This window comes from Pogoniulus pusillus, chromosome 19 (genome assembly GCF_015220805.1).
Source record: "Pogoniulus pusillus isolate bPogPus1 chromosome 19, bPogPus1.pri, whole genome shotgun sequence".
Taxonomy (NCBI): domain Eukaryota; kingdom Metazoa; phylum Chordata; class Aves; order Piciformes; family Lybiidae; genus Pogoniulus; species Pogoniulus pusillus.
The window spans coordinates 8,182,568-8,197,909 of record NC_087282.1 but is presented as its reverse complement, the minus strand read 5'-3'; the positions used below and the strand labels follow the sequence as shown (position 1 = coordinate 8,197,909).

The 15,342-nt window shown below is 49.0% G+C and overlaps 1 protein-coding gene and 1 pseudogene across 1 annotated transcript in view; both read right to left on the bottom strand.

Annotated features, from left to right (window-relative positions):
- Window positions 1–1,723: 1,723 nt before the first annotated feature.
- Window positions 1,724–15,342, bottom strand: part of VGLL1 (vestigial like family member 1) — a 16,457-nt gene continuing 2,838 nt past the window's right edge. Inside the window, exons 2-8 of the mRNA XM_064159730.1 lie at window positions 11,465–11,526; window positions 9,062–9,114; window positions 7,592–7,655; window positions 5,480–5,553; window positions 4,000–4,413; window positions 2,606–2,665; window positions 1,724–1,939 (exon numbers count right to left, since the gene is read on the bottom strand). Coding sequence (XP_064015800.1) covers window positions 1,899–1,939; window positions 2,606–2,665; window positions 4,000–4,413; window positions 5,480–5,553; window positions 7,592–7,655; window positions 9,062–9,114; window positions 11,465–11,526 — 768 coding nt within the window. The 3' untranslated portion in view covers window positions 1,724–1,898. The remainder of the gene's footprint in view (window positions 1,940–2,605; window positions 2,666–3,999; window positions 4,414–5,479; window positions 5,554–7,591; window positions 7,656–9,061; window positions 9,115–11,464; window positions 11,527–15,342) is intronic.
- Window positions 3,691–3,816, bottom strand: LOC135184157 (U2 spliceosomal RNA; annotated as a pseudogene).

Genomic DNA, 15,342 nt, shown 5'->3' with positions numbered 1-15,342 from the left:
AGATGTTTTATTTTCTTTCTTTAGTAGCAAAAGAATCTCTCTTGTTTGTCACTGCAGTCTGGGACTATTTTTAACACAACTAATGAGTGACTAAGCCAGGGTGGAGTAGCTGAGGCAGCTATGCTGCTCCCAGACACCCACAAGGTTTATCTGACCATCAGAAGAGGAGCTGGACCAGAGCCATCCTGCATAAGAAGGCAGAGAGAAGGAGCCTTCTTCCTAACATCCATCCTGAACCTCCCCTGGCACAACTCCAGGCTGTGTCCCCTTCTTCTGTTCCTGAGTGCCTGGCAGCAGAGCCCAACCCCACCTGGCTACAGCCTCCCTGCAGGCAGCTGCAGGCAGCAGTGAGCTCTGCCCTGAACCTCCTCTTCTGCAGGCTGCTGAGCACAGGGCCCAAAGAACCTCTCTTGTCCTGCTGCCCACACTGCTCCTGAGCCAGCCCAGGATGCCATTGCCTCTGCTGCCCACCTGGGCACACTGCTGCCTGCTCTTCAGCTCCTCTCTCCCAGCACCCCCAGCTCCCTCTCTGCCTGGCTGCTCTCAGCCACTCTGGCCCCAGCCTGTAGTGCTGCTTGGGGTTGTTGTGGCCAAAGTGCAGAACCCTGCCCTTGGTCTTGTTCAATCTCATCCCATTGGCCTCTGCCCACCCATCCAGCCTGGCCAAGTCCCTCTGCAGGGCTCTCCTACCCTCCAACAGCTCCACACCAGCTCCTAGCTTGGTGTCATCCCCCATCCCTTCCCTTCCCATCAGCACCACGGTTGCTGCATTTGGAGGAGGAACTGAGAATAGCTGTGGGGAGCAGCAGATGGCAGCTGCTGAAGGCAGCGAGTGGCTGCCAAGTCCTGCTGAGCAGCACAGCGCAGGCACTGCACGGGAATGAAAACTGCAGCAGCACAGCAAGAAACACTTCACTCTCATCAGAGACAATAATGCAGAGGAATAGATAGGTGTTTATATCGACAGCCCACCCTCTGCTGGGCTGCAGCAAGAGCAGTGTGGGCAGCAGGGCAAGGGAGGGGATTCTGCCCCTTGGCTCTGCTCTCTTCAGACCCCACCTGCACTCCTGGGTGCAGTTCTGGAGCCCCCAACACAAGAAGGACATGGAAGTGCTGGAGCCAGTCCAGAGGAGGCCACCAAGATACTCAGAGGGCTGCAGCAGCTCTGCTGTGAGGACAGGCTGAGAGAGTTGGGGCTCTGCAGCCAGGAGAAGAGAAGGCTTTGAGGAGACTTTGGAATGGCCTTCCAGAATCTGAAGGGGGCTACAGGAAGGCTGGGGAGGGACTATAGAGAAGGTCTTGTAATGACAGGAGAAGGGGTAATGGGTTTGAACTGGCAGAGGGGAGATTCAAACTGGCTGTTAGGAAAGGGTTCTTTGCAGTGAGGGTGGTGAGACAATGGCACAGGTTGCCCAGGGAGGTTGTGGAGCACAGAAGCACCGAGGGTGATTGAGGACCAAATTGAGCTAAGAAGCTGCAGCACTGAGCTCATGCTAGCTGCAGCCTTGCATTTACCACTTTATCAACCGTGCTTCTTATCAGTTGTGCTTCTTATCAAGAGAGGGTGAGTGAACATGCTAGAGATGAAAAGATTACAGATGAAAAGTGCTAAGATGACAAGATTAGAAAGTGCTAAGAGCCCTTTCAAGAGAGCTATAGGGAGAAGCCCTAAGGAGGCAGAATTTCTGCCCAACAAACACACTGTCAGGCTTCATGCCACAGATCCAAGCAGAGAAAAGCTGGTTTTACACTCCCCAGATCATACATTGCATTCTTCCAACTGAAGAGGGAAAGCACAGAACAGACTACAGTTCATTTCTTCCTGATTCACAGTTGCAAACAAGGAAAGTTCACAGCAAGAACTTTCTCCTTCAGGGTCAAGTAGAAACATCCAGTGGCTAAAAGTATAAATCTTGTCTTCTGTCATGAATCTGGATACCTGAAAGACACAGGAGGGGCAGGACAGTCACACAGCATGTCCACACAATCACCTCTTCAGGTGTTGTGCAAACAGAATTGCACCTTGGGGGTCTGATGCAAGAAGGCCTTTGCTAGACTAATAACCAGAATGATCCAGCCCAAGCATCCTCCAAACATTGCACATCAAAGAGCCAGCATCAGGGCAGGACACAGTCTCAAGTGACTCCTAAGAACATGGAAGCTTGAATGCTTTGGGAAGAAAGCCTTAGCAGTGAGGTGAGTTTGCTGGTGAGACTGCAGTGATGTGAGCACACAGGTCCAGCAGGAACCTCCCTCAGCATGAAGCTGGCTGCTGGAGATGGAAAGGGAGAGGTGTCCTGTGCTCCTAGGACTGGAAACTTGGGCCAGCCATAGCAAAACAGGCAGGCTGATGGTGCCACCACAAAAGCTGTGCTGGATAGGGTTAGAAAAATCACCTCTCTCATCTGACTAGGATGTTTTCCTTCTCTGTTAGCAGAGCTGTGGGAGGTGGTGTGTGAAGCTGGAAGGGGGAAAGCAAAGCTTCTGAAATGCAATCTGGGAGCAAGCAAGGAAGAATCCTTAACTCTTTGTGCAGAAGCAAGGCAGGTCTCCCCTTTATAGGTGAGCATTCCTTTGTTCCAAACCTGCTGGTTTCATTACTCACCTGCAGTGGTCTGGCTTACAGTGGGATTTTCTGAGCCTTGGTAAGAGCTTGCTTTCCTCTCTTAAAAAGAACAAACAGAAAGAAAGAAGAGTAAGACACTGAAGATGAGCAGAAATTCAACAGAGAGCTTAAAGTAGGCAGCTGGTTCCTAAAGAAACCTTGTGCTTTTGCAGCCCAGCCTATAGCACAGGTGCTGGGGAGCTCTGTGCTGTCTGGCACAGCAAAATGCACTTCCACAAATATAAATATCAGCTGTTCTTACCCATGGCACAGAGCAAGGAGAAGGAGATTTAACAGAGAGAGCCAAGAAACAGGGACTCCCACAGCCAGACTAGATGCACACATCCCAAGGACTTGCCAAAGGCTCACAGAGAATGTGGGAAAGTCACTTCAGAGAGTCACAGAACTGGTTTGGTTGGAAAAGACCTCTAAGATCATTGAGTCCAACTGAACTCACCAGCACCATGGCTGTTAAACCATGTCCCAGAGTGCCATGGCTGCAGGTTTCTTGAACACCTCCAGGGGTGGTGACTCCACCACCTTCCTGGGCAGCCTGTGCCAAGCCCTGACCACTCGTTCATTAAAGACATTTTTCCTAATCTCCAACCTTAACCTCTCCTGGTGCAACTTGAGGCCATTTCCTCTCCTATCATCTGATACTAGAGAGAAGAGCCCAACCCCCACCTGGCTCCAACCACCTTTCAGGGAGCTGTAGAGAGCTAAGAGGTCTCCCCTCAGCCTCTTTTCCAGGCTAAACACCCCCAGTTCCCTCAGCTGCTCCTCACCAGCCCTGTTCTCCAGACCCTTCAGCAGCAGCATTGCTCTTCTCTGTGCCAAGTCCACGCATTTCTTCAGCACCTTCAGGGCTGGTGACTCCACCACTCTCCTGCTGGAGTGGATCTCTTTTTGGCTTGCCTGACAAGCACACCTGCAGTGTCACACATGTGGTGTGAAGGGGCTCTCATAAGGCTCAGAAAAGCTCTGCCAAGACCCTGAAAGGAAAGCCTGGAACTGGATGTGTTCAAGGTCAGGCTGGATGAGCCCTTGAGCGACCTGTTCTAGTGGGAGGTGTCTCTGCCTATGGTGAGGGGTTGGGACTGGACGATAAATAATCTGCTTAATATAGAGTCCTCTAATCGAGCACATATCAGATAGTAAGCTGATAAGAGCAGATCCTACACTTGCTCTTAGCCAAAAGGCTGAGCAGTGACCCTTGAGCTGCCTTCCAGCCTGAGCCATTCCATGCTCCTAGAAGCATCTCCTCACCTCCAGGAGGAGGACATTAAACTGATAAGAGCAGACCCTACACTTGCTCTTAGCCAAAAGGCTGAGCAGTGACCCTTGAGCTGCCTTCCAGCCTGAGCCATTGCATGCTCCTGGAAGCGCCTCCTCACCTGCTGCAGGGGCTGAGCCGTGGCTCGCCTGCCGTGCGCCGGCAGGTGCAGCCGCACACGCGGCACTGCCGCGCTGCCTCAGGGCGCACTGCTGCACGGCCGCCAGGCACCGCTCCTGCTGCAGGAGCCCGAGCAGGGATCCGTAGCTGCTGCCCGAGGCGGGTTCCTCCGCGGCGTGCAGCTCCGGCGGGGCGCGGGGATAGGCGGAGCCGGCCAGGCTGGCAGCGCCCGCGCAGGGGAAGGGCCACAGGTCCGCAGGCTGGGCCGGGTGGCTCCGCAGAGCCGGCGGCTGGCACTGGCCTGCCACAGCGGCGGCGAAGCTCAGCCCAGCCTCCGGCGCGCTCACCGCAGGGGATGGCAGGTACGACTTGGAGCAGTGCGAGGAGAAGTTCCACTGCTGAGGAGCCAGGCTGCCTGCTTTGAAAACAGGGAGAAACAGCTGAAGCCTCAGCAGGTTGGGTTTTGTTTTCCCCAAGGCAGATTCCAAAGGCCATGCCAGCAGACTTGTCTCAATGCATGCACCTGCACCTCAGCCCACCTGGCTCCAGCCTCCCGGCAGGCAGCTGCAGGCAGCAATGAGCTCTGCCCTGAGCCTCCTCTGCTGCAGGCCGCACACCCCCAGCTCCCTCAGCCTCTCCTCACAGCTCCAGGCCCCTCCCCAGCCTTGCTGCCCTTCTCTGGACGCCTTCCAGCACCTCAACATCTCTCTTGAATTGAGGAGCCCAGAACTGGACACAGCACTCAAAGTGTGGCCTGAGCAGTGCTGAGTACAGGGGCAGAATAACCTCCCTTGTCAGTCCCTCTGCATCCTTCCTGAGTCCCCCCCCAACCTTGCTGGATAAGCTAATGTACTTTCACTGGAGCATCAAGAGCTTTATGTCTGGAAGCACAGCTTGGATCTCCCTCTTGCTGCTTCACAGAGAGTGTGATTTGCCATTGAAAAAGCCTGGCTGGGGCACTTAGTGCCATGGTCTAGTTGATTGGCCAGGGCTGGGTGCTAGGTTGGACTGGCTGAGCTTGGACCTGCTTGATTCTGTGTTTCTATGATTCTGCTATCTTCCCCCACCGCCGTTCTGCCTGCTGCTGCTGCTTTGCTGCTTCCCTGCCACTTGACCCCGTCCTCATCCTCCTTAAGGTTATCATATTTCTGTAGTAGTTTATTCTTCCTATACTATCATATTTAAACTACACAAAAATCCAATTTCTTTTTTTTTCCCTCTGACTTCCCAAAGTTCTGAGTTGTAGTGAATTTACTTTACTGGGGGAGGGATCTGCTCTAACCTATCACACAGAGAATGTGGGAAGCACCCCAGCGGACAGTGAGGTTTACCCAGGATGTCCCAGCTGCATAACCCAGGGCTTTTCAAGCCTGATTTCCCTGCTGCTTGCACACAATTCCTCATGCAAGCATGTGCTGGATCTTTAATTCCCCGGTGCAAAGCCAGTCAGCCCTGCTTAACCCCCAGAGGGAGCAGCTCACCATTCTTCAGGACAACGACCTCTCCCTTGTGCCTTGTGCTCAGGTCTTGGGGGTTCTTGGCATTGCTTAGAGCTCTGGAAAAGTGTTCATCCACCACACTGTTAATATCCCCTTGGAAATAGGTGAAAACAACACTCTGAGCCCCCCATTCCGTTTTCACAGCCTCTCTGCTTTTGCATGGCTTTGGAGACAGCTTCCCTGCTTCTTCCATTTTCAATCACCAACAGCCCCTGCAAAAAAAAAAACCAAAACAAACCAACAACCACAAAACAGAAACCAAACCACAAAGAAAACCAGACCAGGCAAAGGAATGTTAGCCAACTGAAATGCACAGCCAGTGGTGAGCTATTAAGATGAGATCCTTCCTGTGGGCTTCCTGCTTCTGCCATGCACCTTTTCTGTGCAGGTTTCCTTAGGATGTATTTCTAACATGAAGCATTTTAGGTATAAACCAAAGAGTTAAAGCTGTCAGAGTTGTGGTGGGATTCCATTTCTCCCAGTCAGGCAGACTGAGTCCTATTTGTGTTTGAGATGTTCAGGGCAGCTCCTTTTGCTGCTGAGCTCTTAAGTTCAGTGTAACTGTGCAATGGTCAACATTGTGTGGGACAACACATCCTGAGAGCAGGGAATGGCTCAGGGATACGCAGAGTCAGAGAATGGCTTGGGTTGGAAGGGACCTTAGAGGTCATCTATTCCAAGCTCCTCACCATGGTCAGGGACGTCTCTCAACTAGACTTTGAATCATAGAGTCAACCAGATTGGAAGAGAGCTCCAAGCTCATCCAGTCCAACCTAGCACCCAGCCCTGCCCAACCAACCAGACCATGGCACTAAGTGCCCCAGCCAGGCTTGGCTTCAACACCTCCAGCCATGGCCACTCCACCACCTCCCTGGGCAGCCCATTCCAATGCCAATCACTCTCTCTGACAACAACTTCCTCCTAACATCCAGCCTAGACCTGCCCTGGCACAACTCCAGACTGTGTCCCCTTCTTCTGTTGCTGCTTGCCTGGCAGAAGAGACCAACCCCACCTGGCTACAGCCTCCCTGCAGGTAGTTGTAGACAGCAATGAGCTCTGCCCTGAGCCTCCTCTGCTGCAGGCTGCACACCCCCAGCTCTCTCAGCCTTTCCTCACAGGGCTGTGCTCCAGGCCCCTCCCCAGCCTTGCTGCCCTTCTCTGGACACCTTCCAGCACCTCAACATCTCTCTTGAATTGCGGAGCCCAGAACTGGACACAGCACTCAAAGTGGTGGCCTGAGCAGTGCTGAGCACAGAGGCAGAAGAATCTCCCTTGTCAGTCCTTCCTCAGCCTTCCTGGATCTCTCCTGATTTGATTACTCAAGGCCTCATTCAGCCTGACCTCAAACACCTTTAGTGAGGAGCCATCCACAACCTCCCTGGGCAGCCTATTTTAGAGTCTCACCCACCCTGTGCTGAAGAATTTCTTCCCAAGATCCAGTCTAAACCTACTCTCCCTCAGCTTCAAACCATTCCCCACGGTCCTGTCTCTGAACACCCTGATGAAAAATCCCTCTGCCTGTAGGATCCTTTTAGCTACTGGAAGGCAGCTCTAAGTCCCCCCCCAAAAGCCTTCTCTTCTCCAGGCTGAACAGCCCCAGCTCCTTCAGCCTACCCTCATAGCAGAGGCATTCCCTTGGATTATCTTTGTGGCCTCCACTCTCTCCAACAGCTCCTGGCTCTACTGAGGAATCAGCTGGGCTCATCTATCCACCTGCTGTCACTTCTCACTCTGACTTCACCCAGCTTTATCACCCGGGGCTGAGGAGCCACTACCAGGTAAATGTGCTGGGAGAATGGAACTGTGCTAAAGGACTGAAGAATGTGGACAAATAGATCAAAGGTGGCTTTAGCCCTGCGTGAAGTCCAGGGTGAACTCATCACAGCATGTTAGGGGTTGGAAGGGACCCAAGGGGTTGGAATGGACTCAAGTTGATCATCAAGTCCAAACCTCCAACTTAGCAAAATGCTTTTTCCAGTGCTGGTTTCTGCACTGCTCAAAACCCACATTGGCAGAGTCACCGAATATTAACTCATTAAGAACACTCAGGGGAACTCAAAACAGTGACTTTAGAGGAGGTGAAGGTCAAAGTACCTTGCTGACTGCCAGCACAGGTCCCCACAAGGAGAAGGCTTCTGGGAGCAGTTCGGTGCCTGACCTGTCAGAAGAAAAGCCACTCAGCTGAAATGATTGGAAATTCAAAAGCTGCCAAATTCAAAACTAGAAAGCAAACCAACCCCAACCCAAATCCACCGAACAACCAAAACAAAATCAACCCCAACCCCCCCTTTTCAGTCTGTGCCGACTTACCCAGGAAGGTGGTGGCCCTGCCAGCTGTGTGATAATGTGGTTGCTAAAGCACACCACCAGAAGCTATGGGCTTGAGACAGGAATTGATCTAAAGCAGTTTGCAAGAGGTCAACAGAAGGCTGTAAGGCTCCTTTTTGTTCTCCTCAGCAACATCTGCTGCCAGACACGGCAAGAGCAGGACAAGGAAGGTCCCTGCTTGCGGTGCAGAAGCATCACTTCAATGCATTTAGTGCAGGGCCTGGCTGCGGGGGAGCTGGTCCTGCACACGGAGCTAGCTCATGCTCTGTGCTGTAATCACAGAGCTTTAGGGGCTGGAAAGGACCTCCAGAGATCCTCCAGTCCCACCCCCCTGCCGAGGCAGCATCACCCAGGGTAGTTCACACAGGAATGTATCCGGGGGGGGGGGGGTGTGGGGGTGTTGGAAAGTCTGCGGAGAAGGAGACTGCACAGCCTCTCTGGGCAGCCTGCTCCAGGGTTCTGCCACCCTCACTCTAAAGAAGTTTCTCCTCACGTTGAGGTCAAACTATCTCTGTTCCACTTTGTAGACTTGGCTTATTGCTGCTGACCACCGAAAAGAGCTTGGCCCCCTCCACTTGACACCCACCCCTCAGACATTGTTAGACACTGATCAGATCTCCTCTCAGCCCTCTCCTCTCCAGACCAAACAGCCCCAGGGCTCTCAGCCTCTCTCCATAGGGGAGATGCTCAAATCCCCCACTCATCCTCATGGCTCTCTGCTGGACTCTTTACAGCAGGTCCCTGTCTCTCCTGAACTGGGGAGCCCAGAACTGGACACAGCATTACAGATGTGGTCTCAGCAGGGCAGAGTAGAGGAGGAGAAGAACCTCCCTGGACCTGCTGGCCACACTTTTCCTGATGCCCCCCAGGATGCCATTTAGCACTGCTGGGGCTATGAATGCAGTGAGAGGTGCCTGCTGTGTCTATTCAGTTCTCCAGCCTCACTGTCAGCTCATCACAGCCCGCAGCAGAACTGCTGTACCTCAGGAGCAAACAGCAGGCTGATGTTTTCCAGAGGGCAGGGAAACCTCTGGCCAGTATCCAGCTGTACCAGGCAAAACCAAATGATTCATGAGATTTGTGTTTCCATCCAGCTCACCCTGCAGCAAGCGGTGTTGCTTAACCTATTCCAACACATTGATCTGATCTCTTTTCCAACCACTCCACCACCACCACCCATCCATAGGGGCTTCCTCATAAACACTCATCAGTGTCACAAAGGCTATTTTGAAGTACCTGCGAAGGCTGCCTCCAGATGGTGTTTCTTACACGTGAGAAGACTCTCCAGGCTGCAAAGCCGAGTATTCAGACACAGAGAAAGGAGGATTAAGGTTATCCACTCACAATCCATCCTTCTTTTTAACCTTAATCCTTCATCTAGAAACTTCTTGCCCGTGTTTGCAATTTGTTTCTCTGCCTAGGTTTGTTTTGTCAGCTCTGCCTCACCCATGGTTTTGGTCCAGTTCTCTTCTTCATGAACTCCTTCTCAGCTAGCCCTAGCCCCCTACCCTCTACCAATTTCTGGCCAAGCTCCAATGTTCCTCAGTCCTCACCTGAGGATTTTTTGCTGCTGTCCCCTTCTCACATCCTTTCTCCAGCCTCCAGCCCACTTGAACACAGTGGTAAGGATAGAATCATAGAATCAAGCAGGTTGGAAGAGAGCTCCAAGCTCATCCAGTCCAACCTAGCACCCAGCCCTGCCCAACCAACCAGACCATGGCACTAAGTGCCCCAGCCAGCCTTGGCTTCAACACCTCCAGCCACAGCCACTCCACCACCTCCCTGGGCAGCCCATTCCAATGCCAATCACTCTCTCTGACAACAACTTCCTCCTAACATCCAGCCTAGACCTGCTCTGGCACAGCTTGAGGCTGTGTCCCCTTCTTCTGTTGCTGCTTGCCTGGCAGCAGAGCCCAACCCCACCTGGCTACAGCCTCCCTGCAGGTAGTTGTGGACAGCAATGAGCTCTGCCCTGAGCCTCCTCTGCTGCAGGCTGCACACCCCCAGCTCCCTCAGCTTCTCCTCACAGGGCTGTGCTCCAGACCCTTCCCCAGCTTTGGGATGGCACAAATACAGGTTGGTCACCAGAACTGCAATGGGGCACTCTGTAAGTGGCATCTGATTCAGAAGGCAATCCACCAGGACTTTAAAACTGACCAAACATAGGAAACTTGAAGAACCATAAATCCTTATCCTGATTTATGGGAACCTTCCCAAGGCCCACAAGGACAGCAGGAATTAGCACATCCCATCCCAACAACTGGAAGTACAAAGAAGAGACATTGTTTTCCCAAGTCCTGTTTTAGAAACATGAGTTAAGAAACCTTCTGGTTGCTCAGCTAGAGGCTTGCCATGGAAAATTCCAGCCCAAGGGGTGAAGAAACCTTGGGAAGGTCCTCAGCAACCATGTGGCTTGAGGAAGGATAACAGCAGGCCACCTCATCAGCAAGATCTTGCTGCACTGCTCCACCACAGCACATCAAGGTACCATTTAGAGAGCATTAGCTCTGGCCCCAGAGGTCTATTTTCCTGTTGCTCACTCAGAGCAAGTCAGTCCCCACCTCTTTGTGCCACTTCAGTAACCTGCTTCAGACATTAATGGTAAGCTCCTTTAGCACTGTTTATTGGCCTGTTGGGCTTGTGTGGATTGTGAGCACCTTTTAAAGGAGAGGACACTCACTGGTCTATTTTTATCTCATTCCCCTCAAAAACCTCTGGAGCTTTCCAGCAGGTAGTCAAAAGAAAGGCTGGATGGAACCTAGGTTCTAGCTCACTCCTCTTTGGGAGCCACATCCATGTGAGGAAACTAAGGTCCCAAGAGTCAGGACTTCAGATTTGGAGCACTGTGGCCTTCCTTACCTGGACTTCCCAATCTTCTACCTTCCAGCAGGAAGTCTGCTAAAAAAAAGGGGCAGAAATCCTTCCAGTTTGTGTCTGCCATGAACCTGTCAGGACAGGGTCAAGGGTTGGACTGAATGATCTTTGAGATGGCAGGGGGGGTTGGAACTAGGTGATCCTTGTGGCTCCTTCCAACCCTACCTGATTCTGTGATTCTATCTCTTCCAACCAGGTATATTCTGTGATGAAATAGGCTGAGCTCACTCCACACTGCTCTCAGAATGGGTTAATTACAGTAAAATAACTCAACTAATTGCCTAAGCTGCTGGTTCTTCAGGTGGACAAGCTTAAGGGACATCCTTTAAGCTCAGCTCATCTCACACTCTTCTTGGGATGGGTTAATTACAGCAAAATAAGTAACTCATCTCACACTGCTCTTGGGATGGGTTAATTACAGCAAAATAAGTAACTGCCCAAGCTGTTGGTTCTCCAGGTGGACAAGGATGCATGGTCAACACTGGCTTAAGAGATAGAGTTGTTGACTGCTCAGCAGCCTTGCTGGCAGTGTTGGTTTCTCCTCACTGGAGCAGCAATGAGGCAAATCTCTGCTCTCTGTTCCAGGCAGCCCAAAGCAGTTTGACAAACAACTTTAAGAACCAGAAGCTAATACATAAAACCTTCACTTCCCAAGCCTTAAGGAACAAGCTAAGAAGCAAGGCATCCTGCTCCACCAACTGTCTTTCAACTACAGGACCATTTGAGAGCCAGTGAAGAGAGATGGAGGTGAGGATGTAGTTCTACCTTAACTCGCTGTCAGGAGCGCTGTCAGAGCAGGAAGGCTTCCCAGGCGCAGGCTGGCCATGCTGTCCCCAGCAGTGTGGGCTCCTTCCCCGGGCAGGCTAAGTGCAGGCTGGAGTGATTGCAGGAGGCAGGCTCTGCTGCTGAACTCCCTGCATGCTTTCTAGCCTCTAGCTGCCAGTGAGCTAGGCGTTTCCTTCAGCCTATCTCCTAGGAATGCATGAAATGCACTCCAACAAGTCAACCAGGTTAGGAGGTTTCAGGAATGAGGAAGGTAGGATCCTAAGTAGGGTTCATTGGTTTGGGCTGGTTTCTTTTTTCCTCTCAGGTCAATGTGTACACAACAAAGCAGACAGCATTGAGGCTTCTGAGCTGTTTAGAGTTAAGGATGATAGAAGAAGTCATGGCACAGAACCAAACTTGGCTAGGGTCAAAAAGGACTTCCCTCTGCCAGCTTCTAGCACAGCAGGCATTAGAATTATAGAATCAAGCAGGTTGGAAGACAGCTCCAAGCTCATCCAGCCCAACCTAGCACCCAGCCCTAGCCAAGCAACCAGACCATGGCACTAAGTGCCCCAGCCAGCCTTGGCTTCAACACCTCCAGGCACAGCCACTCCACCACCTCCCTGGGCAGCCCATTCCAATGCCAATCACTCTCTCTGACAACAACTTCCTCCTAACATCCAGCCTAGACCTGCCCTGGCACAACTCCAGACTGTGTCCCCTCATTCTGTTGCTGCTTGCCTGGCAGCAGAGCCCAACCCCACCTGGCTACAGCCTCCCTTCAGGGAGCTGCAGACAGCAATGAGCTCTGCCCTGAGCCTCCTCTTCTGCAGGCTGCACACCCCCAGCTCCCTCAGCCTCCCCTCATAGGGTTTGTAATGCTGCTGTCTGCAGTCCTTCCTCTGGCTTTTATCTTCATACAGACTCATCCACAAGCACAGTAAAGCAGAATGAGGTGATAGGCAAATCCCACCAAGGGAGAACAACCACCACACCCTGCTCTGACCACTCACACTTCTACTGACACATCTACAGGACTGCAGCTGGAATCACAGAATTATTTCAGTTGGAAAAGACCTCTAAGATCAACTCCAACCACCAAACCAAGGCCATTAAACACAGTCTCAAGTTGTGCTGGGGGAAGTCTAGGCTGGATGTTGTTAGGAAGTTGTTGTCAGAGAGAGTGATTGGCATTGGAATGGGCTGCCCAGGGAGGTAGTGGAGTGGCCATCCCTGGAGGTGTTGAAGCCAAGCCTGGCTGGGGCACTTAGTGCCATGGTCTGGTTGGTTGGGCAGGGCTGGGTGCTAGGTTGGGCTGGCTGAGCTTGGAGCTCTCTTCCAACCTGGCTGATTCTCTGATGCTATGGAACAAAAATACCAATTCTCTCAAAACTAACCAGAAAAGTCTTCTGTTCAGGAATTTGTTTATTAAAAAGGTGGTGTCAAACACAACCCCTTCAAGCCAACTTCTGGGATTCTCAGCTAGAATGGTGAGAATCCACAGGCCTAGGTGGTGGTTTTGTAAAGGATAAATGAAAAACACTGAAATCAACCCTCTCAAGTGGAGAAAAAGAGAGCTATAACCTGTTAAAAAAAGAATTCAAAGTCAACTTTACTGCAAAGTTTAATCTGAGAATATACTCCTGTGTTACACCATGAGCAAAAAGGTTTTACTAATCTCTCTCTAGATATAATGGTACAGAATTTTCAGAGCATCCTAGCAGTAAGACTCAAAGCCTTTGGGTAACAAGTGCTAAAATCACACACAAGTCAAACCAAAACAGGTAGGCTAAATGTACAGAATCCAGGTTATCATACTGCAGTAGGTTTCCCCCAGTCAGGAATTGATACCATGAAGTTTAAATCCAATTAAAACCTCTGGATAGGTAATTTTCAATTCCATTTTGAAGACTTTGATTAGGTTGTAGAGCTGCAAGGATTGAGTTTTACTGGGAAATATCCCTTCAACTGCTGTGAGCACAGACTGAAAGAGTTGGGGCTGTGCAGTCTGGAGCAGAGGAGGCTCCCAGGTGACCTTCTTGTGGCCTTCCAGGATCTGAAGGGGTCCTACAAAAAAGCTGGGGAGGGACTTGTTAGGCTCTGGGGGAGTGACAGAACTGGGGGGAATGGATCAAAGCTGGAGGTGGGGGAGATTCAGAGTGGAGGTGAGGAGGAAGTTGTTGAGCATGAGAGTGGTGACAGCCTGGCAGGGGTTGCCCAGGGAGGTGGTGGAAGCCTCATCCCTGGAGGTGTTTAAGGCCAGGCTGGCTGAGGCTGTGGTCAGCCTGATCTAGGGTAGGGTGTCCCTGCCCCTTGCAGGGGGGTTGGAACTGGCTGCTGAACACTACTGCTCTGTATGCTGCAAGAGGTTCACAACCATATTTCAAACCATTAACTTTACTGAACTGATTTATGCTCAGGTTAATTTATTAACAATTATATGATATGATATGATATTTTAAATGATCCAAACCATTTTAACTTTATTGAACTGATTTATGCTCAGGTTAATTAATGTACAATTATGTTATGATATATTTCAAATGATCCAAACCATTTTAACTTTACTGATTTATGTTCAGGTTAATTAACTATGTTATGATATCTTTCAAATGATCCAAACTATTTTAACTTAACTGAACTGATTTATGCTCAGGTTAATTTATTAGCAATTATATTGTATGTTATGATATTTCAAATGATCCAAACCATTTTAACTTTACTAAACTGATTTATGTTCAGGCTAATTTATTAACAATCATATTATGATATTTCAAATGATCCAAACCATTTTAACTTAACTGAACTGATTTATGTTCAGGTTAATTTATTAACAACTATGTTAGGATATTTCAAATGATCCAAACCATTTTAACTTAACTGAACTGATTTATGCTCAGGTTAATTTATTAGCAATTATATTTTATGTTACGATATTTCAAATGATCCAAACCATTTTAACTTTACTAAACTGATTTATGTTCAGGTTAATTTATTAACAATTATATTATGATATTTCAAATGATCCAAACCATTAACTTAACTTCACTGATTTATGTCCAGTTTAATTTATTAACAATTATATTATGAAATGATATTTCAAATGACCCAAACCATTTTAACTTTACTGAACTGAACTGTGTTCAGGTTAATTTATTAGCAATTATAATAGATTTCAAATGATCCAAACCATTTTAACTTTAGTGATTTATGTTCAGTTAAATTTATTAACAATCATATTATGATTTTTCAAATGATCCAAACCATTTTAACTTAACTTTACTAATTTATGTTCAGGTTAATGTATTAACAATCATATTATGATATTTCAAATGATCCAAACCATTAACTTTACTGATTTATGTCCAGTTTAATTTATTAACAATTATATTATGAAATGATATTTCAAATGACCCAAACCATTTTAACTTTACTGAACTGAACTGTGTTCAGGTTAATTAGCAATTACAATAGATTTCAAATGACCCAAACCATTTTAACTTTACTGATTTATGTTCAGTTAAATCAGTAAAGTTAAAATGGTTTGGATCATTTGAAATATCATCATATAATTGTTAATGCATTTATGTTCAGTTAAATTTATTAACAATTATATTATGGTATTTCAAATGATCCAAACCATTAACTTTACTGATTTATGTTCAGGTTAATTTATTAACAATCATATGATGATATTTCAAATGATCCAAACCATTAACTTTACTGATTTATGTTCAGTTAAATTTATTAACAATCATATGATGATATTTCAAATGATCCAAACCATTAACTTTACTGATTTATGTTCAGTTAAATTTATTAACAATCATATTATGATATTTCAAATGATCCAAACCATTAACTTTACTGATTTATGT